The following is a 22,299-nucleotide window of genomic DNA, read 5'->3' as shown; positions in this document are numbered from 1 at the left end:
TGGGGTGGGATCTCGGTGCCCATGTCCCCTCCAGCACCAGAGGAGATTTAGACTAAGTATAAAGAAGCAATTGTTGCCCTGAGGGTGGTGAGAGCCTGGCCCAGGTACCCAGAGAGGGGGTGGATGAACCATCCCTGAGACATCCCAGGCCAGGCTGGACGGGGCTCTGAGCACCCTGAGCTGGTGCAGATGTCCCTGTCATGGCAGGGGGGGCACTGGGGAGCTGGGAAGGGTCCTTCAACCCAAACTATTCCATGATTCCATGGTTCCCTTCCCCTTGAACACTGGGTTTAGGATTAGCTGGGCAAGCACCAGACTACGGGAATGCTGAGCTTGGCTTCATGGAAAGAATGATGCAGAAACCATTGAAGACCATGAGGCAGACAACACAAAGGGTTATGAAAGCTCAATGGAAAGAATAACTTGGCTCAGGAATGGACCATGGATGGGCTACGTTGGACAGCCTGGTCCATACTGCAGGAACCAACAGTCCCTAATAGCTTATGAGCCCTTCTCCTGTCCGATATCAGAATCGTTTTGGTTGGAACATCATAAAGATCATCGAGTCCACCCAACCTTGCCCAAGGGTTTGAAGAAATGAGAAACTGCCGAGCTCACTGGGTCATACTCACAGGGAAATATTTATCCAACATTCAACCTTCATTTCACCCAGGGGGCGTCCCAGTGACCCACGGGCAGGCAGTGGGGCACATTGAGGAGGAGAAATGTCCTGTAGGTCACTGTGGGGGCAGCTTTGCCAACACCCAGGTCTTCCTGCTATTGCTGGGCTGCCTCCGGGGTGTAGGAGCCCTTATGTAGCCAGAAAGCATCGGGATCTCGGTATTTAGCGATGGGAAATACCAATTACACCGTTATTCTCAGCGTCACAGTAACAGGGAGCGGATCCAGCATTAAACTGACTCTGCGCTGGATTTAAAGAGAGGGGAAAACCAAAATCCTCTTAGCTCCATAAACTGTAAAGTGCTCAGTGTGGGAAAGAACAGCTGGGCCTGGCGAAGCGCTGGGGACGGCTCTGACCGCAGCAGCCCCGTGGCACTGGTTTGTGCTGGGTTAACTGGCTCTGCTGGGACAGAGCAGGGCGCAGGCAGCCATGGCCACGAGCCACCGGACACTGGTGGAAAATGCCGAGGCAGGAGGTGAACTTGGCCAGGATTGAGTGTGGGGTGACCAAGATCACAACCCTCCTCAAGAAAAAGAGAAATTAAGACAAAAGACCCCGAGACGCTGGGAGAACTGGTGAGTGGGATCGCATGAGCGGCACGTTTAAAAGCAAAAGGATTGAAGGAAACGGGCAGTTCTTCAAAGAAACGGTGCGAACAACACCCATCCCAATAGGAAACGTTGTAGGAAGCAGCTTGGCTATGGCGCGGGCTCCTCGCTGACCTCAGGCTCGAGGGAAAACAGAGTTTACACAAAGTGGGAACTAGGTCAAATTACTAAGGAGGGTTGTAAGAGTAGCATAAGCATGTGGGGAAACGTCAGAAAGGCCAAGGCACAAATTGAGATGGAAATAGCGAGCGCCGTTAAGAGGAGGGAGAAAAGACTCCATCAGCAGGAGGAGAACGAGCTGGGGAGCGTTGGTCCGGACCCAGGGGGGGAGGAAGGCGGCTCACAAAGGAGGATGAGAACTCAAGGGGTTCACTGCTTGTTTTTCTTGTGTTTTTTTTAAACCAGCCTTTAAAAATGTCAACTGCAAGCAGATGCCTAGCACAATCAATTAGACGCTGTGCTCTCCGCCAAGCGTCAACTGCAATAAATAATAATGAACAGTGTACACAGGTTGACGAGGGATTTTCTGAACGTCATCCTCGTGCTTAGAAAACCAGTTAAAGCCACCTCAGACACTGGGCAGCACAAGGGTTGGGTCAGGTTTTACAAGACTGGGTCCAGTTTGGGCCGTGGTGCTTTGGGGAAGATGCGGCCCGTGGGACAAGGTTCAGGGGAAGCCACGAGAAAGAGGAGACATGAGAGAATATCGCTCAGATCTACATATACAATTTGCACTAATTAAATGAATTAGAAGTCATTCTGTAAAATGACCGAGTAATATCGGTCTTGAGTGAAGATTTTCTGCCAGCTGCTGCAAAAACACAGCATGAAAATGCGGTTCTTGCTTCAGAGAGCTCAGAGTTTAACGAAGAGACGGCAGATGGGGACAATCAAGAGTATGAAGAAGCAGCGAGACGGTCCTGGTGGCCGCGGCAGACCGTGGCGTGGAGCACAAGGTGGATCAAACTTGCTGGGGTTTTGTGCAGGAGCTGGAAAAGAGGAGGTTTCGGGAAGGGTCCGGGAGGCAATGGGGAGATTCCTCTCAGCTCTACATAGTGACCCCGGCAGACCTGCAGCACAGAGATGAACCTCTGACGTTGTTCGTGTTGTCCTCAGGCTGCTGAGAGTTTGTTGTAGGTGAGATGGGTAGAAATAGGAGAGGGCAGGAACAAAGGAGCCGTGGGGGAGCTCTGTGAGCAAAGCTGGGAGGAGAAGGGAGCGCTGCACATGGGGAGATCAGAGAGGCACGGGGAGGAGAATGGGGCAAAATGAGCAAAAATCCCCCAAATGAGCAAAGGGTGAGAAGCATGAAGGACAAAGGGATGACAGCAATGGGAAGGGCAGAGGATCTGGCAGCGAGCGGTGGCTTTAGAGCCAAACACCTGCACTGGGGAGAGGAGAAAGAGCATTTGCCTGCTCAGATCCCGTTCTGCACCCCCAGGGTCCCAGCGGGTCCCTGCTGAGATAACTTTGCTATGGGATCCCTGCCGGTTTCAGCACGTTTCCCAGGGAATTTTTCAGTCTCTGCTGGGAAAGGCCGGGAGACCCCTCGTGGAGAACCAGCACGCGTCTCGCTCCAAAATAGTACCGTGAATTTTAAAGGTGACCTGAAAATCGAATCAAAACTCTGGTTTTAAATGTTTTTCTTGCTTTATGAATGCAGGAAATTACCCTTCGCAGCCACAGGCAATCAGCAAACAAGCCACTGTAGCAAAGGACACTCAGGTTTGACATTAACAGCAAGCGCCTAGAATAGGAATAATGAGGCATCAGAAAGAAATGGCAAGAGAAGGTGCGGAGTCATCGGCACCGAGGGTTCCTAAGAACAGGTTGGACAAACATCTGTCCAGAAGGTTTAAGCTGAGCTGATTCTGCCCGGTGGCAGGTGCTGCTCTACCCACACGACCTCTGCGGGTCCCTCCAGCCTCGTGCTGCTTTTGTCTCATCAGAAATGTCAGGTCTGCTCTGCCAGAGCCCTTGTCTCTGCAAAACACATTCATGAGCTTCGTCGTACCCAAAGAATGAAAGAACGGTAATTCTTTATCATTTTCTCCTACGTTTTTAATAGCTGCTACATACACAGGGGGATATATACGTATACACATACGCGAAAAGGCAAAAAGCAAGATTTGAAAAATGAAAGAATAAAGAACATTTCCCTTCTGATCTCTTTTCTCTATTTACCTTGGATTTCTTCTGTCCCAGTCGTATCATTCCCACATAAAACCTATTCACCGATACCCAGATGTGAAACTAACCCCACCCTGCCATGTGAACGTGGCAACGTGAGGAGGAGGGAAAAGAGGAGCCGGACGCACCGATGCTCTTCTGCCTTGTTTTCTTTTTAGGTGTCTCTTAAAGGCAGCTCCGGGCTCTCCGTGCTCAGGCGTCCCGCCTCTCAGCCATCTACATTCACATGTATTTTCCCTGGTAGATCCACAGCCTCGGGGAATCAGGGACTAGACGCTCTGTAAATACCCGCAGGACTCTGCTTCACCCGCAGCGCTTTCCCCAACCGCTGCCAAGCTAATAAAGGAGACGGGACCACGGAAGCCAACGCTCCTCGGCTATTTTACCCTCTGCATTTCTGAACCAGACCCCGAGGAGACGGCGAGGTTCTGTGTGATACCCAACCGCTGCCAAAAGGTGGGAAGAGCGGGTCCAAACTCAACCGCATGCAGAGATATTTGACATCAGGAGTTGTGCACAACCAGCTCCGGCGGTCGCTGCTTGTTTGCAAAGTGTAGACAAGCTGGGGAAAATAAAGAAGTCAGATATTGCTAACATGGCCGATAGAAACCCGTTTTCCCTGAGTGTTTCTGTTAACGGCAGAGGGGTGAGGCCCGGGGTTACGGCGGGTGACACGGTTGAATAGCGGTGACAATGGCAGAACAGCCGCTGGCTTCGCCATCCTTTTCAAAGCCTGGCTTCTTGCATTTCTTCAGAGAAACCCGGCACCTGGTTCAGCTCATCCATTATTCCTTCCAGCTGCTTTTTGCCATGAATTTATGCCCCGAACACAAGCTGAGCTCGAGGGACAACTCGCCCCATTCCTTTTCTTACCCGGCCATTGACTCGGCCCAACATCTGCTCTTATTAACCTTCCTCGGCCTCCAAGCATGGAGGATCTTTTATGTTTCGCAGCATTACTAAAGCATTTAGCTATTCTGTCAGCAACAACGGAGTGATTTGAAGCCAAGAAAAGCCTCCCGCTTCGGCACGCTCCTTTTGCTGGGGTGAAATTTGATTTGTGTGTTAAAACCCGAAAGGACGGGAATATCCCGGGAAGCTCAGCGCTAAGTAACGCAGGCGTCTCAGGTGCCAGAAACAGATAATCAAAGGAGGTATTAATAAATCAAAGCATCTTCTCTCTAAAGATCATTTTGCACGTGCTCACATCAAGAAGTCCGGTGATTTTACTCAATCTTCCCTGCCACGCATTTGGGAATTACCTCAATCACCGCAACGTTAATTGTTTTGATTTGCTCGGTCCTGTTTTGCTTTGTTTTTTCCTACTCCCAGACACAAATTGCTTTTTACTCACTGGTCTGACACAGCAGAGGAGCTTAATTGTAAGCAGCATTGTTACCTATGGACGCCATATGGCTCTGCTACGCAATCCTTACAAGGTTTGCTGCATTGTAAATCCTGCAAATAGGCGTGAAGCAGATGGGAGGGAAGGGGCAGCAGTTTTAACAGCGAAATTCTCGCTGCCTTTGCGCGGTAACAAGTCCTGAAATGTGAGAAGGAATATATTAAGAAGGACAAGAGGTGTTTTGAGAGGCGCAGCTGTACTTGACATGCGGTTTTGGTCCTCTTCCCGCTGCAAAGAGCAAAGGAGAGGATTTTACATTCCATTTCCAAGGCATTTAGGGCTCTGCGGCTCCTGAAGGAGCTGGAAGGGAAGCGCTAGAGAGAGAGAAATGCGACAGCGCAGACAAAAGGTGGTCTGAAAATGGCACATTCGCTGGCGTATAAATGCAGCCCTATGGAGAGCTCGCAGGTAGGAACATCTCCAGGCTCTCCCCCGCCTGTGAAGCCCCTTTTTGGGGCCGTCTGTGCCGCCGAACGGGGCTCTGCAGACAAACCGTGTGAAGGAGGAGGCCACGAGCCAGACTGTTTCAAAAGGCGGCGAAGGAATTAAGGCTCTGGCTGCACCAACACAGAGCAGGGACTTCAGCTGGTTACCGGACTCCCTGGGACCAGACCCGGGTTCCCAGCTCTGTGAAAGGGCAGGAGAACAAAAAACAAAGCGATTGGGACTTTTAAAGGAGCTTTCAGCTGAAGGTTTTTACAGAAACGGAGCCATCAAAGGGTAAGAGAGGAAGTCCATTCACAGCTAAAAGATGGGAAGTGAAGAGCCGACACAAACGAAGGGTTTCTGCAAGGGAGAGGGATTCCGGATGGGATATCTGGGCTCATCTGGCGGGTTCCTAAACACTTTGAAGAAGGGGTGGGGAACGGGATGACCAGTTTTACAGATAATCCACCTAAGAACACAGAAAACAGAGAACAGCTGCAACGGCTCAACCAAATATCCACACAGCCCACCGGCTTTTCCACAGCGCTCATCCTGACCAGAAGGCGAGGGAAGATGGTGGCCAAAGCCAACAATTGCTGTGTTCCCACAGCTCCCACGCCCCAGTAGCTCCCAGTTTAGGGATTTCCAAGCCACTGGTGGCCCTCAGATCTCTCTTCCATGAGCTCATCACCTTCTCCTATTGTTTCGCCCTCCTAAACCCTCAGGAGTGAGAATTTGTGGTTCCGAGGAGCCCCACACTGAACTACACACGTGTCTCCTCTCTCTTGCTCGGTGTTTGCTGTTTATGAGCATGGTTTGATGCCCCCTAATGCTCAGAGCGGACGAGACAGCACGAGGCTGGTGGGCGCATCTTCTTTTGGGGGCCCCACATGTCTCCCATCACTGGATCCTCATCCGCGTTATGAAAACTAAAGGCTGCAAAAGCTTAGATAAGGCAACGAAATTGAAAGGCGAATTCAGTGCCCCCCCAAAAAAGGCAAATTCAGGAGCACGGGCAAAAATAACATTAAATAATATGGATTTTTGTGGTTTCAGGCTGTGGATTTGCTGTCACGACTCGGGTGCTTGCTGGGAACTGCTGCAGCTCGTTCTTTGGGAGTGCCCAATTAATGCTCAGATGTGCTAAGAATGTAAATAAGAAATATTGGAAATGTCATAGGAAATATTAAGAGTGTAATAGGAAACACTGAGGGTTTAATAGACCCCTCCCAAACATCCCCTGGCCCGTGGCAGATTGATCTGCTGTATGATCCCAGGGACCCCCAGCTGGTGAAGGGGTGTAGGAGGGATATCTAGGCTGGGGACCAGGGTGGTGACATGTGCCACCAAGTCTTGTCATTGCGATGCAGCCCCAATTAGCACCTTCATTAGCGGTGGGGATGGGGTTTTGGTGCCACCCTGGGCAGGCTGGGGAGCTGGGCTGACGGATGCTCATGTAGCTCAAACACAGGAAAGGCGCAAGGTCTGTCCCAGGACCGGCGGGAGGACACCGGCTGTGGCGGGACGGGCCCGATCCGGCCCCGCAGCCCCCGGGGGGAGCGGCGCGGGGCGGGCTGCGGCGACACCCCCGCCCCGCCAGCAGGCGGCGCCCTGCGGCTCCGCTGCGCGCATGCGCAGGGGCCGCGCCGCCTCATCCTCCTTCCCGTCCCCGCCCGGAAGCCTCCGGTTCCCCCGCCCGCCATGTTCCCGGAGCTGAACGAGCTGCTGGACGCCTCCCCGGAGCGGCCGCAGCCGGTGAGAGGGCGGGCGGGAGGGAAGGGGAGAGCGGGGCGGGCGCGGCGGAGGTGGCGGCCCGCGCGGGGCCTGCTGGGAGCTGTAGTGCGGGCGGCGCGGGGCATGCCGGGAAGGGCGGGCCCTCCGGCGGCGGCAGCGGGAGGGCGGCGGCTCCGGGGTCCCCGCGGCCGCCAGGCCCTTCCTCTCGGCCGACTGTGGATACCGAGGGGCCGGGCCTTGTCCCCGCGGCCCCCGCTGTGTCTGTGCGTGGCCGCTGCCTCGTGAATAACGGGAGAACCGGGCCCTGAGCGAACAGGCTGGAGCACAAGAGTGATGGAGACTGAGGGACCTGGGGGTTCGGCTGGAGAACAGGAGCTGAGGGGAGACAGGGACACAAAGAAACGGCCTCAAGTTGCCCAGGGGAGGTTGAGGTTGGATGTGGGAACAATTTCTTCCCCAAAGGGCTGTGGGGCATTGGAACAGGCTGCCCAGGGCAGTGCTGGAGTCACCAGCCCTGGAGGGCTGGACAGATGGACATGAGGTTCTCAGGACATGGGGCAGTGCTGGGGTGGGTTATGGTTGGACTCCATGATCTTGAGGGGCTTTTCCAACCGAAATGATTCTATAAAACCCTCTCCCCAGTGCTCCCCCAGGCCTTGTGGTGTGTTCTGGAGGTTTCTCTAGGTCACTAAATTAAATCAGCTCATCCTTGCTTTTTTTGTAACAATGAAATCACACTGTAACTAAACACCTGCATCCAGTGTGGGATCTGTGAAGCACTTCAGGTGAAAAGTTAATAAAATATGAGCGTTTTACACATTACTCCATGTTTTTCCTGATGATCTGTTGATGTGCGCTGGCAGCTCAGAGACCACCCGTGTCCTGGGCTGTGTCACCAGCAGGTTTGGGGGATCCTGCCCCTCTGCCCCGCTCTGTGAGACCCCCCTGCAGTGCTGCTCCAGCGCTGGGTCCCTGACAGGACACACATGGAGCTGCTGGAGAGGGGCCAGAGGAGCCCCAGGAATGACCCGAGGCTGGAACAGCTCTGCTGGGGACAGGGGAGAGAGCTGGGGGGTTCAGCTGGGGAAGAGAAGCTCCGGGAGACCTGAGTGCGGCCTTTCTGTGCTTAAAAGGGGCCCATGAGAAAGATGGGGACAGACTTTTGAGCAGGGGCTGTTGTGACAGGACAAGGGTGATGGTTTTAAACTGAAAGAGGGGAGATTTAAGATCTAAGGAAGGAATTGTTGGCACTGAGGGTGGTGAGAGCCTGGCCCAGGTTCCCAGAGAGGGGGTGGCTGAACCATCCCTGAGACAGCCCAGGCCAGGCTGGATGGGGCTCTGAGCACCCTGAGCTGGTGCAGATGTCCCTGTCATGGCAGGGGGGGCACTGGGGAGCGGGGAAGGTCCCTTCAACCCAAAGTGTTCTGTGAGTCTGTGATTAGCAGAGGCTGTGTAAACTCCCAAGTTCTTGTGGTTCCTGTGGGTCGACAGTTGGGTTTTTAATGCACGTGAAATGCAAAGTGAGGAGCCCTTGGTGAAGGGGCAGGGACTTGGATGTCCCACTGCTCGTTCCAGATCCCTTTTGTCGCAGTATCTGGCAGCAGTGCAGCACCAGAGTATGTCTGGCTGCAGAACAAACGTTGTTCCCTGATGCCAGAGGTGGAATAGTTTGTTCATATGCTGTGATACAGACTGACTTGGTGGTAAATCATGAGTATTCTTGTTTTGGAAGTCTCTCTCTTCACTGCTCAGCATAACCAGTTGCTGCACAGAGCCATGCAGCCGAGATATCTGGCTGAGGCTGCTGGAAACAGGTGTCCCACTGTGCTTACAGAGCATCAGCCCTTTGCAAATCTCTTTTCACATCTCTGCCATCCCGATTTCTCCATCTCCAGGGTGGTTTGTGCCATTTTCTGAGTGCTGACGAATGCCCTCTCTGCAGGGCGAGTAGGTGGATGAAGCTGCCGCTTGCGTGGGTGTCTGTGACATGTCAGCGCTGAACGCGTGTCACACCCGCAGCTGCCCTGCCAAGGGGTTTTGGCAATTTCTAACAAGTAGCTGCAGCTTCTGCTTTTTAGCCTGCAGGTGGAAAGAGCGTGAAAGCGGAGTGTGGAGGGAACGGGCTGGACAAGGTCCTTCCCTCCTTCTCTCCCTTCCCTCCGTCTCTCCCTTCCCTCCGTCTCTCCCTTCCCTCCGTCTCTCCCTTCCCTCCGTCTCTCCCTTCCCTCCGTCTCTCCCTTCCTTTCCCCTTTTTTCTTTCCTCTTTCTTCCCCACCAGCTGAGCATCAGAAATAAGAGAGTGTTGAGCGCTACCCAAGCAGCCGCAGCGTGACAGCGGAGTGAGGAGGGTTGGCAGGATTTGAGGGTCGATAACTGGAGATGTAAGGATTGACAACTGGAAGGTTTGAAGAAATGAATTAATTTGTGCTCTGAACGATAACATCCTGCCCCACAAAAATTGCGTTGATAAGTTCTTTGTGATTAAAACCAGCCCTTCTATGATTTGTATTGATTAAAGAAACATCTTGACTAAGGTTTTAATGGAAACAAATGCCTTGATGAGGCTGGTACTGATAACAAGTGTGCACTGATGAACGGAATTAATTTCCTCCGTAATCAAAACAAGGTGTATGCTTCATGCAGGGAACTCTGCTCTGGTATACAGATTTTATGATATGGTTTTCTGCTCTGAACGTGGCATATTTGAGGGAAATGTGGACCAGGGAGGGCTGTTTGGGGACAGGAGAAGCCGCCGCTGTGGGGGGACAGAGTTCACAGCCCCCCTGATGATGGTTCCAGCACTCGCATCGTGTTGTAAATGGGCAGGTGGCTGGAGCGCTGCTACTCCGCTCCTTTCTCCAACACCTGCAGGCCTGAGCAAACGTCTAACCAGGATGGAACCGGGAGCAGTTTGTGCCCTCACCTTCCTCTGTTTAGTGATTTTTGCTGCTTCTTTTTCAGGGTAAATTCACGCTGCTGCGAGACACCAGAACAGACGGCAGCTTCCTGGTGCATCATTTCCTCTCCTTCTACCTCAGAGGTAGGGCAGCAGCAGGACTCTCCCAGGCAAGGGTTTTCCTCGGATTAGCGCAAGGCACTGGGCTCGGGATTTATGGATCCTAGTCCAGACTTGTTCTTGGGACTTGCTCTGTATTCTTGGGCACATCCCATAACGTCTGTGTGCTTTGTTTCGTCATGAGTGCAGTGAACCTTGTAAATCACTTGGGCATTTGACGGCGAGGTGTGGACTGTAATTCCTTCATTAGCTAAGTGTTTTATAGTGTAATTAAAAATACCAGGAAAGACTAACAAACAGCTAAACTAGTAGTGAGTCAAGAGCCAAACAATGAGCCTGGCAAGTTGCCTAATTGCCTTTCTGCAAACAGTTTCACCTGTGAGTAACCTACCAGCTCCTGCAGAGCGGGCGCTGGATTCACCGATTCCTCCAGCTTTCTGCTGGCCAAGCAGCTAGCCCAGCAAATCCGGTACCTCTCGGGCTTAAAACTGAGCTCAAAGTGCTGTGCAGGTGGTGGGTATGAGCATATCCTGCCCCCCATTACTCCTACTTCCTTACCTTCACGTAAGTTTAAAAAACTTTAGTTAATTGAACAGAGTCAAGCTCCGGCAGGGGGATTGGACTAGATGATCTTTTGAGGTTCCTTCCAGTCCCTCACATTCTGTGATTCAGTGAAGCTGCAGGAAAGCCGGTGGAGAGCAGGTTATTAGCAGTGCTGCCGTCTGCCTGGGATGACCCTCACTGTCCTTTTGGGATTATTAATTATTATCGTGAGGCAGGTGAGCTTATTTCTACCCCAGGATGAGTTCCTATCTCTGTAGCACCCTCATGTTGTGCAAGCACCCATTTGGTGCTTAACACATTTGGGACCTCCCGAGGGGTTGGTGAAGGCTCCGGTGGGGCCACTGACTTCTGGCCACTTAGAATCCACATCTGGGAGAAACAAATACGCTGGTTTTGTTCATCCTGAAACCACAAGGCCAGGTTGTCACATGCTGGGTTTTCCAAAGTCATGTTTTAGTAGAGGTGTCTTTGACAAACTTGCTTGTTTTGTGTGTTTTTCCAGACAAGGTCACTTGTTCTGCGGGAGCCAAACCGGGGATTTTTGGCACATCAGTGGTTTGAGTAGTTCATGTCACGGGCAGCCTTTTGCCTCCTTGCAGTAATACCAGCAAACAGTGGCAGGAAATCCCAGGGCAGGGTGGCACAAGACAGAAAGGAGGCCTTCTACTTATTTATGTCATTATTTTCTTCTTCTTACCCTTTCTTTTTAAACTATCATTTTCCCTAATGTGGAAATCCTATAGAAAGGTGAAAATTGGAAGCCCAGCCATGAGCAAATGAGGGGCTGCCTGCACCTGTCTCACTTCCAGACCTTTCCAGATGGATTTGTAGCCTGGCGACAGCCTGTAACTGTGATTTACATGCTTTGATATGTGATTTTTTACATGATTTACGTGCTTTAATAGTGGCAGCTTGCAAAATTGAAATGATAATGTATCTTTTCTTGCCTTCTCCCCCAGCTGGCTGTAAGGTTTGCTTTGTGGCCCTGCTCCAGTCCTTCAGTCACTACAACATCGTGGCACAGAAGCTGGTAAGTCTCTTGGCGTAAGTTAATAATTACAGGTCCCGGTAGTTTCTGTTGGGTTGGAAGGAGTGAGAACGGGGATTTCATGTGAGTAAATGTTCCTGGGTCTTGACAGGAGCGGTCAGGATTGGTCCCCCTGCACATCTTGCTGGAGAAGGGATGTGATATAAGGCACAAACCCGACTAGGAGGCTCAGTGCAAGGTCCCCTCCAGGACTGTGTCCCAGAGAGGGCAGAGAGATTAACAGCTGCTCCTTTTCTTTGTGCTTAGAAATGTTTATTTCTGGAGATCAGCATTCCCCAGACAGGCCCAGACTGGTCGATGCCTTTTCATTAGTGCTCTGGGGAGAAAAATGCCGCGGTGCTTGTGTCCCCAGGGCCTCTCTGTCCGTCTGCAGGGCGCACTGGCCGTGCGGCACAGCAGGGCCGGGGGCGACTTTGTCTTCTGTCCTCTGGTTACGTTGTGATGAAGCCGTTTGGGCCGAACCAGCTGCAAATTCAGAAGGATGCCCATGTGCCTCGTTTGGCCTCTGGGCCAAGCCATCAGTTTGAATCATCCGAGGAGCCACAAGTGCTGAGTACGTTCTTATGGGTTTCTTTCCCATGGTGAGTCAGGGAAGGATTATGTGTACCCCGAAAGGAGGAAACGGAGAAATGAAGTAGGCAGGGTGATTCCCAGTGTCAGTAAATCAGTCTGAGCTCTGGCTTTGAGCTCTTGGCTTTTTGTACAATGCTCAGGTGTGAAATGCTCCAGTTGTGGAGTCCAGGTGACCTTCCAGGGCCGGAGGGATGAGGGTTTTTGTTGGTTCTCCCACCTCTGGGACTCTGGAAATCCCAGCGGTGCTGCTGCTTAGAAAAACTTCCAGGTATTGAAGAACCCCGTGTTGCAAAAGTGTGTATTCCCCACTGTATTATAGATGTGGCTTGAGTTTCGGTGCTTGCTAAAGAGCTGTGTTTTATTTACTACGCAGTTTTTACCTTTTCAAAGGAGAACAGTGGTCTGAGAGCTCAGACCTACATTAAATAAAACAGCGCAAGCAAATGAAGCATTTAACTGTTCCAGAGGAGAAAATCTTGGTGGAAAATTGTTCAGTGGGACAGGAAAAGGGGCTCAGCAACTGGTATAGGTAGGAGATTCAGCTTTTAAATATGGGATCCTTGTCTGTGCTAAAAGCAGAATCGTGTTTGTCAGTGTGTTTCCTAACGTGGTGAAACCTCCTGGCACGCAGCTTGTGGCCGTGCTTTTAATAGGTGCTGTTGTCATCTCCCTCGTGGGAGAGGCCGAGGAGGGAGAGAACACGAGGATTAGCTGGAGCACACGTGCCATGCAAATCGAAATGATTTGCTGTCTGATGCTTCGAATAAAACGGTTCCTGGCACAAAGGGAGGTGCCCGGGGGAGTTCAGAGGAGCGATTACATTTGCCCGCAGCGGTGAGCTGTCCCTGTCCCATTGCTTTCACGGCTGAGTCAGTTATAACTTCACAGGTGCCCGTGCGGTCCCTTGTTGTGAATTCTTCCTGAGCTCTGCACAGCTGGAGGTCATAACATCAGTTATTTATATCTGCCCGAGTTTCTGTAAGATCTTGCCTCTGCTTTAATCCTTCTTTGCCTAAACGAACACATCAGGCTCAGTAAAGGTGGTTTTTGGCTGAGTAGTTTCACTCCTGGACTTGCTTAAGACTTTGGTGCTGTAGATCTCTGCTGGTGACCAGCTGGGATCTCCCGTGTGTAATTAGTAAGCCCTAGCAGATGATTATGCACTTATGAAGGGCTGCGGTTGGAAAAGCGTTGTTACTTAGTGCTGCTCCTGTTCCTGCTGGGGACAGGGAGGTTCCAGGCCTGGGAGGGAGGGTCCTGGAGCCAGGGTGGGATTATACAGTCCTGCATTTGTGGGTCTGGTCCTTATAGCACCCGGTGTATGGTCATATACTGAATATTGGTGCCTTATGTGCTGCTTCCCTGCGGTGTTGCAGTCCAGAACCAGTTCCTTATGTGTTAGCTAAATGCAGCGATGTGTCTTTACTTGTAGGAAAAAGCTTCCCTGGATTTTTGTGCCTGTGCTGGCTCTCGATACTGGCTTCGCACTTTTCTACAAAACCTGCTCTTTATGTGAGGATCTGCACTTGAATTTGAAGGGACAGTTAATGTTATTTGTCATGACCTTGTGGAGACCGTGCTGGGTCATAGCAAGTCTAATGGCACCGGGGCAGCTTGCCAGCTTGGTGTCCCCACCCTCACTTGGACAATGTTTGTTTTGTTTTAAAGGAAAAACATATTTGTCCCTGTGTGGCCTCCCTGTCCCCCGCCACAGTGCTGAGGTGACAGACCAGAGTACATCGCCTCTGCCACCTCTGCTTTCCCCTGCAGGTGCTTGTACAGAGAAGAGACCTTGGCCGGTCTCCTGATCGCAGATCATCACACTTTGTACCGCGGCTGCGTTTGCTGTTTGAGCTAATGACCGCTGCCTCCCACGCTCCATTACTACTTCTCTCCTGTAAATATTTTGCTTTCCCTCGTGACATTTGCAGCAGCGGTTCTGGTTTGAAGGGACGTCACTTCTGGCAGGCCGGTGGGGCCGCCGCTCTGCCCGGCTGGCAGCATCCCGGACAGACGGGAACAACTGTGCTGCGCTGTGGAGCTCGCGGCCCCTCGAGCTGCTGCTTCACGAGCATTTCTGGGCTTGATCGATAAATGACAGATCGTCAGCGATAATGTCTGTGTGCTCCCGGCGATAATGGAGCGTGGTGCTGTGAGATGAGAGCTTTCGGGGCCGGTAGCGCTCGCTGTCTGGGTGCTCTGCGGCAGGAACGCGTGTCGTGTCTGTGCCTGCCAGGAAGGTGCTGTTGGCCATTTTGAGCACTTTATTTGCATCTCCGAGCTGTCCTGATGCTTTCTGTGCTGCTTCCAGAGGTTATGTTGGGTGGGCTGCTAGCTGGGAGATGAGCAGAGGTTCGCTGTGGCCTGTGACAGCAACGGGATGAGTCCTGCTCTCTCGGGGACCTGGTTCCCCAGTTGGAAAATGAGACTGGACTTGCTGGGTCCACCCAGAAAAGTCACGGCACTGTGGGGATGGAATTCGCGGTGTGGCCCACAAGCACGCTGCCTTCTCATGCTGCGGCCCTTCTCTGTGTCACCCAGGCAGGCCTTGGTGTGACAGCACTGACCTGCTGGGTATTTTAGAGATGTGACACTGCTTTCTTGCTGGTCTGAAGTACAAAGAGTGTATGTGTGCAGGAAGAAATGCCTGAAGCAAAGTTCAATTGATTCTGAATTATCAGCATTAATAGTGAATTTACCCCCTGCTCTAGCAAAGCATTTCAGCAAGTGCCGAGTCCTGTGGGCTCCAAAAATTGAGGAGGGGAGGAGGTTGGTGAGACTGTGGTGCAGCCCAGCCCCTCTTCCTGGCAGGGCAGGTATTTCCCGGCCGTTCCCCGCTCCTGCCTGCCACAAATAAGGTTCTTTTGTCCTTGGCTAGAAATTTTTCCGTGGTGTGTGCTTGCAATTGCCCAAGAGGCTTCCTTTAGCTCACCATTCCTACCCTGCTTTCTGGCATGGTTTTAATGAGTAAATATCACCTGGAAAAGGCAAATCTTTCCACCTGTGGCCCACACCAGCCACTGCTGGGCTTGGAGGAGGCAGGGAGAGCAAAGAGGAGTCTTATTCATGGGAATTACTGCTCCTGGCTTGCCTGGGAGAAGGGGAAAAGCGAGGAGACAATGTGGATTAGATGAGGCAAGAGTGTGTTGTAACACTTGCTGCTGAATGCTATTAATTGAGCGGGCGGTTGAAAACAAAAGGGGTATTTCCAAAGGTGCTGGTGCCTTGCCCAAGGATCTCCCTTCCAGAGTCTGTGTGGCAGGTGGGACTGATCCCCTCCCAGAAGCAGGTGTGGAAGACCAAGAAAAGGAAGAGCAATTCGGGCTGGTTTAAAAACTGGATCTGAGGTGGGGACGTTTCTCCTTGGAGTAAAAGCATCCCCTGGCCCTGATGGAAGACGTTGCCTCCGATCCGTTGTTTTCCAGTTGCTGTAGACAGCGTTTTCTGGCAGCAATGGATCTCCCCCGTCGCGTTTCAGCTGGGGGGAACGCGGTGGAAATCTGTCTTTCCTCTCATGAGCGCAGAACGTGTTGGCAACTGATAAGCCTCGCAGGAGCTCAGGGTTAATCTTCCTGGACAGAAGCCCTTCCTTATCTACGCAGAGCTTCTCTCTGGAGGTCCTGATGTGGAAATGCCACGCTCACCAAGCAGCTGGGCCTTGTAGGGATTGTCTCATTGATCAGAAGCTTAAGATGGGGCTTTACAAGCTTTTTTTTTCCCTTTTAAATAGAAAATGAGAAAGGGGCTGTGAAGCATTGGCACCTACATTTTCATGTCAGAATAACAGGGAGGCTGAGCAGGTGAAACACAGGTAGAAAGCGGGAGGCAGAAGTGCACATGTCAGTTTGCTGCGTCTCCTTCTCGTGTGTGAGCGAAGGGAGCGCGGTGGCTCTCAAGGGTGTCCCAGGGACTGGGAAGCGCTTGGAAAACCTCCAAGGACTTTTCAAAAGCCGGTGTTGGGACAGTGCCAAGCACAGCGCTCTGTTCCCTGCTCGAGGTCCCGGGCGAAGAGCCACTATGAGCCTTCCCTGTGCTGGGCGACTCAAACAAACTCTGTGCTCAAGCGTCCTGCAGCTCCCAGCACGATTGCTTAGGAAATAAGCAAAAGCGTTTAAAAAGTTCCTGATCGAAGGCACCAGTGCTGCTGCTGTGCGTCTTCCAGCATTCAGGCAGAATCAGTCCTGGCTTAAGGAGTTAAACCTTCCTGAACAGTTTGTAAACCATCTTGCCCACCTACCTGCTGTGTTGCACAACCACCGTATTTCCAGGCTGCCGAGACGCTGCCAATCTCAGTGTTAATGCTCCTTGGTTCCTTTTTAAGAGATTACAGCCCTGTTGGGAAATGTGGGAAGCGGCCCACGCTGGAAAGCCGAGCAAATTTGTGCATCTTCTTGTTGGGAAACACACGCAGTTTGGCCGAGGTTTGAAGATAGTGTGTGTGAGAGATCTTTGTGTGATCGCGTCAGTAACAGGTACTGGATTTTCTCCTGAAGGGTGGGCTGGTGCAGTTCTCAGGAAGCTGAGGAGCTACAGGATGGTTGGTGAAGGAAAGGAGGATGAGACAGGAGTCTGTGAACTAGCTCTCCGGTTCCTGTCTTCTGCATATCTGCTGCAACTCTGCCAGCGCTTTCTCCATGGGGGCAGGATGTGGCTCTCGAGGTCGGCGTCATTGTGAAGCAAGAAACCTCAGTTAGAGTTTGAGTTGTGGCCCCAGGCGGTTTGTCACCGTCCCTCCTTCTCCAAAGGGGACTCGGGGCTGCGGCTGCTCCCTCGCAGGTGCTGTGCAAGCGCCGAGGCGCCCGGCCCATGGCGTGCCCTGGATCCGGGTTGTACCTCGCTCACATGCGTGGGCCGTGCCGCTTATTGCCAGAGCGGTGATTTGGCAACAGTGAAAACCAAAGGCTTTCACCACCCAAGAAGAGAAGGTGAAGAAATTGTTCCCAGCAGGGTCCTTAGGGCAGCCCAGAAAGCCTGGACCCATCCTCTTATCCTTGGGGTAAGAAGCCATTTTTCCCCCATGCAACAATTTTGTCTTCCCAGATGTTTGAGCCCCCAAATTACAGTGTTTTTTTAAATCACGAAGGCTTATGCGTCCACCAGTGTAACAGAAAACACCTGTTTCATCCCCTATGTGGGAGTCTTGACTTTATTAGCACGTTTAGATAAGACTTGATAAAAATCGGCTGTCGATCAGCTTTGTTCTGTTTGCGCTCTTCCTCCGCAGCTGTTTGCTCTGCAACATAATGTTCTCCTCTCTCCAGGGGGTTAGTCTGGCAGCTGCCAAAGAGCGAGGACAGCTTGTCTTCTTGGAAGGCCTCAGGTCCTGCCTTGACCTCTTGTTTGGAGAAGAGGAGGAGCAGCCAGCACAGCCCAGTCCTCTCCAGTTTATAAGGTAAACCCGACCAGTCAGTGGTTCTGCTGGGGCTCAGCAGGGCCCCCAGCGCAGAGCGTGTCCCCCCTTGTGTAATTTCCACCCCCATCCTCATTGGCAAACATGTTATAGCTCTAGAGAAAATTTATATTAGCACTCAACAGGTTTGTGTCAAATAAAATTCCATCCAAGCAGTCTTATTCAAATTGTGATGAGTTTAATTCTCATCCAAGAGAACAGCAAATTGGAAGATGCCACCTGTGGGTCAGGCAGCCTCTGAGCCAGCATGGCCGTGAACTTGCCCTGTTCCTGTACACTCCCAGCTCTCCATTGTCCCCGTAAGAAAGATGGGAACAGACTTTTGAGCAGGGCCTGTTGCAGTAGGACAAGGGGTGATGGTTTAAACTGAAGGAGGGAGATTCAGGCTGGACATGAGGAAGGAATTGTTGCCCTGAGGGTGGTGAGAGCCTGGCCCAGGTACCCAGAGAGGTGGTGGATGAACCATCCCTGAGACACCCCCGGCCAGGCTGGACGGGGCTCTGAGCACCCTGAGCTGGTGCAGATGTCCCTGTCATGGCAGGGTGGGCACTGGGGGCTGGGAAGGTCCCTCCAACACAAACCACACTGTGATTCTATGGTCCCTGGAGCGGTGCAGGAGGGTTTCACCGCACGCAGGCGAGCAAAGGAGCAGTGACTGTAGGGACGTGTAGGACCTGGTGGCTGTCAGAGCCATGGGGACAGCAGGGATGGTGCAGGCTGCGTTCCCTACATTGTCTCCATCCCCACCCACTGACCCACACTTGAGACGTGGTTTAGTGCTAGGCTTAGGTTACGGCTGGACCCCATGATCTTAAGGGTCTCTTCCAACCAAAATGATTCTATGATTCTACAATCTCCTTCTTCTTTTCCAGTGGGAGCACTTCTGACCTCAGAGCCTTGTTTGACTTTGTCCGGACGTCCCTGACCCCGTCCGACAGCGACTCCTGGAAGGGGCCCGTGCTGCTGGTGGACGACCTGAGCGTCCTGCTAGGCCTGGGCGCTGCGCCGGTGGCCGTGCTGGACTTCATCCACTACTGCAGAGTCACCGTGTGCTCCCAGCTGCAGGTGCTGCTCCCTCCACGCGCGTGTCCTGTGAGCTGCGGGTACAAAAGAGTCCCCGGAGCAAAGCCTGGCTTGCTTTTGTTTTTCCCCGACCTGTGCACGATGGAGTTTTGGAAAGCTTTGGCTGTCTGGGAAATTCAAATAATTGTTCCAGGCTGCTCTTGAGGAGAGAGATTAGTCCCTGGAGATGGGTTAGTCCCTTTGCAGCTGCTTCCCTAGGAGGTGCTGCCCAGAGAAGGGCTCTCTCTGCCCTTGACATGTGAGCAGGGATTTGAGGTGTAAAATGTTGTTCCTTAGAGCTCCTGGCTCTCCAGAGATCTCTACTCATGCCCACGTTTGTGTGCGTGTGGGAGGGCAGGGAAGGAATCAGTTATGAAGGCAGCGAGGGGCTGGTGAGCCTCACGGGGGACAGAGATGAAGCTCCACTTGGGACACAACTCTCTGTTCCCACCAACCTTCAGTGTCACTGCGTGTCACACCGGTTGGTTTCTAAGCACTTCTAGAAAGGTCTCCCCAGCGATGTGCTGATTTCTGAGAGCGTCGTGGCCAAAAATCGTTACGGTCACATCCACACTTAGCTATTTACATGGCAGCGGCCCCCGTGGCCGTGTCTCTCTGTGCTTGAGTGAGAAATAAAGTAGACGGTGTCAGGTTTTGTTACTGTGCACTTCATGTGGTGCCAGGGTGTTTGTGCTGTAAATGCTGACAGGGGATGTTCTGCTCGCCGAGAATATTTACCTACAAAACAGCTAAGAAAGGTGATAAATCGTGCTAACACATTTCTATTTCTGTACAAGATGTTCTGAAGCTTTAAAGTACATTCTAATTGATTGGGAATTCTGTGTTATTTTAAGTCCTTGGGGACCTGCATGGGCTGAGGCAGAGATTCTCAGGATGTAGTTTTAATAGAGCTGGTGTTGCGTTGGGAGCTCTTTGCCTCTTGCGCGAGCAGTGAAGGTTTGAGCATCGCAGCTCTGGCTGCGGCCGTTCAGCCGCCTCTTTATTTAGCTGTTCTGAATTCATTCAGCGTGTTGCCGTTTGCACAGCCTGACAGACTGGTTTAACTAGACAGCTGTCTCGCAACAAAGGTTTGATGTATTTTTAGGCTGCGTGTTATGTATATGTGTGTATGTATACAATATATATACAGCAAACTGTTTCAGAGATTTAGATATGTATCTGCTGTTTATTTTCCCAGTGGATTTAAGCTCGGAACCAGCTGCCATGCTGGAGGATGTGGAAGTAGCTCAGTTAGTCGGGTGTTTGTGCAAGCTCCTCTTGCTTCCTTACCCTGAGCGGATTAGGGTTAGGATTAGGATTAGGAAGGGGCTCACCGCTGCCTGGTGCTTTTGTTTTAGGGGAACATCGTGGTGCTGGTTCATAGCAACGAGGATTCAGAAGACAAGGAAAATGAACTGGTCGTTAACGCTCTGTGTCATCACAGTGACCTGATCCTGTGGGCAGAGGGACTGGCCACTGGCTTCTGCAAGGACGTTCACGGGCAGGTAGGGCATGGGAAAGCACAGAGAGGTGGCACACGTTAATGTCACACACAACACTGCCCGCAGGCCCAAGGGTAGGCCAGAGATGGCCTAGGACTAGCCTGGTCTGCAGTGTGATGAAGGACTAACGAGCAGCTTTGCTGCGGTCACCAGGGTCTGCTGGAGGACCCAGCTGTGACTCTGCTTCTGCGGGGGGCGCTCAGGGCCGTTCTGCATGAGGACCCCCTGTCCCTGGCAGCTGGGAACGGTTTACACAGCAGCTGCAGCGCAGGTTGTCTCCCACCCCAAAATGATGGCAAAGAAAAATATCTCATTCCTGGGAGACTTCCCCAAACTGTCCTGTCGGTGGATCTCTGCCTGGCCTGCGATCTCCTCTGTGCTGGGGTCGCTGGGGCCGCGGTGCTGCGCAGCCTCATCAGGGGCTGCCACCAAAGGACTGGTGACAGGCAGCTGGGTGAGGGTTTTTCTGTCAGCCATCCACCTTCCCCACAGGCCAGCAAGAGGCGTGGGGGGTACGGAGGGAGAATGCTGCGATTGGGGCAGCCAAAGGGATGATATTCCCTTTTCTTTGCAGATTAAAATAATCAAGAGATTGTCCTTGGAGCTGACAGGGGAGCAGGATCAAGTCCAGATCTACCAGTATAAGATCCAGGACAAGAACGTCACCTTTTTCGCCAGAGGGCTGTCAGCTGCCGTCCTGTGATCTGCGACACTGTGCAGCACCCTGAGAGCAACACGGAGCAAGGCTGGGGCAGCTGGTACCTCTCGGCCGGACGTGCCACCAAACCTTCCTGGCTGTGTCACCGGTGCTTTCCAGGAGCGGTGCAGCAAAAACTGACCCAGGAGGGAAGTTAAAACATGTGTTGAGCTGCTTAACGACGGGATCAGCTTCCTCAGAGCCTGTTGCATCCCTTTGTCCTCGCATCCTTTTCCCAAGGTACACGGGCCAAGAGGAAAGAGCAGAAACACTTGCCAGAATGGCCCCTGGAGCATGTAAAAACAAGCAGGGGGGATGCCCTGCGGGCTGGGCGTGCCTCACCTGTTCTGGTACGTTACGGCACAGCGGTGCCAGGTGCTGCCAGGCACAGGGATCGCCCCACCCTCCTGCTGGCGGTTCCCAGATGACACAGAGCGGGTGGAGGCAGCAGGGATGGTCTGGGAGCGTTGTGCAATTCTTACCTTTCTCCCAGCTCTGGCGCTGGGGAGATTTGCTCAACTCAGCTCCCACAGAACTAAAAAATCTATAGCTGCACGGCTAGTCCCTCACCTTGCTGGGGTAAGGCCTAAGGGCTGCCTTGCTTGCTTGGTCCCTTGCTTTGTTTTCCCTCTTTTCATGTGAAACCCTGGTGCGTGTCTGTTTAGTGGGCGGCTTCCTAAGCTAGTCCTTGGCTTTGGGTGATGCTCATTTGTACACGACGGTGACAGACAGACACTTGTACATGAGCCTCTGTCTCAGCCACTGCTTCCCAACCACAAATCATTACTGGCACTTCTATGACCTGCCTGTATTGAAGCATTCCTGGGGGCTAATAATCCCTTATTTTAATTAGAGAAGGGTACAGTCATGGAGTAACTGTGGATCTCTGTATGGGAACTGCTTCCCGGGGAAGGGGAGGAGAATGGGCATCTCCGAAGCCTCGGTAAGACTTTGGTTCCCCTCCCTCCCCATGGACGCAGGACCTGGAGTTGTGGTAGATGCTCCAGCTGTAGCTGGAGATAAATCACATCCTGCACACTTAAAAGAGACTAAAACAACCTGCAGGTCCTTCGCAGCTCCAGCGCTGGGGTAACAACTCAGCAGCAGGATGCATTCCTGCTTTTATCCGCGCAGAAACGCTGCACAGCCCAGTGATGTGTCCTGCTGTGGTGTCCCCTTTGGTTTGAGTTTGGGGTGCGCTTGGAGAGGTTGTGGCTGCTTGTCATTAGCAGCCAGTGTGGTGGCAGTGCCTGGGGGACAATGCGTGGTCACAGCCTGCAGCGGGAGGATGGGACAACCACATCTTGGGGAAGGGAGCTGTTGGTAGCTCTGGTCACTGCAGGTGCTATGGCTGCTTAAAATGCAGTTGTAATGAGCATATA

The 22,299-nt window shown here is 52.4% G+C and overlaps 1 protein-coding gene across 1 annotated transcript; it reads left to right on the top strand.

The window, feature by feature from the left end:
- Window positions 1-7,012: 7,012 nt before the first annotated feature.
- ELP6 (elongator acetyltransferase complex subunit 6) lies at window positions 7,013-20,923 on the top strand (the record flags this gene model as incomplete). The annotated part of the gene is made up of 7 exons (XM_080339152.1): window positions 7,013-7,066; window positions 10,007-10,085; window positions 11,585-11,655; window positions 17,508-17,638; window positions 18,529-18,721; window positions 20,077-20,223; window positions 20,795-20,923. The coding sequence occupies 7 exons, from the start codon at window positions 7,013-7,015 to the stop codon at window positions 20,921-20,923; spliced, it is 804 nt and encodes a 267-aa protein (XP_080195278.1).
- Between the last annotated feature and the right edge of the window lie 1,376 nt (window positions 20,924-22,299).

Source organism: Nesoenas mayeri (genome assembly GCF_963082525.1).
Source record: "Nesoenas mayeri genome assembly, chromosome: 2".
NCBI lineage: Eukaryota > Metazoa > Chordata > Aves > Columbiformes > Columbidae > Nesoenas > Nesoenas mayeri.
The sequence above is the reverse complement of the archived record's forward strand: the minus strand, read 5'-3'. Positions and strand labels throughout refer to the sequence as shown.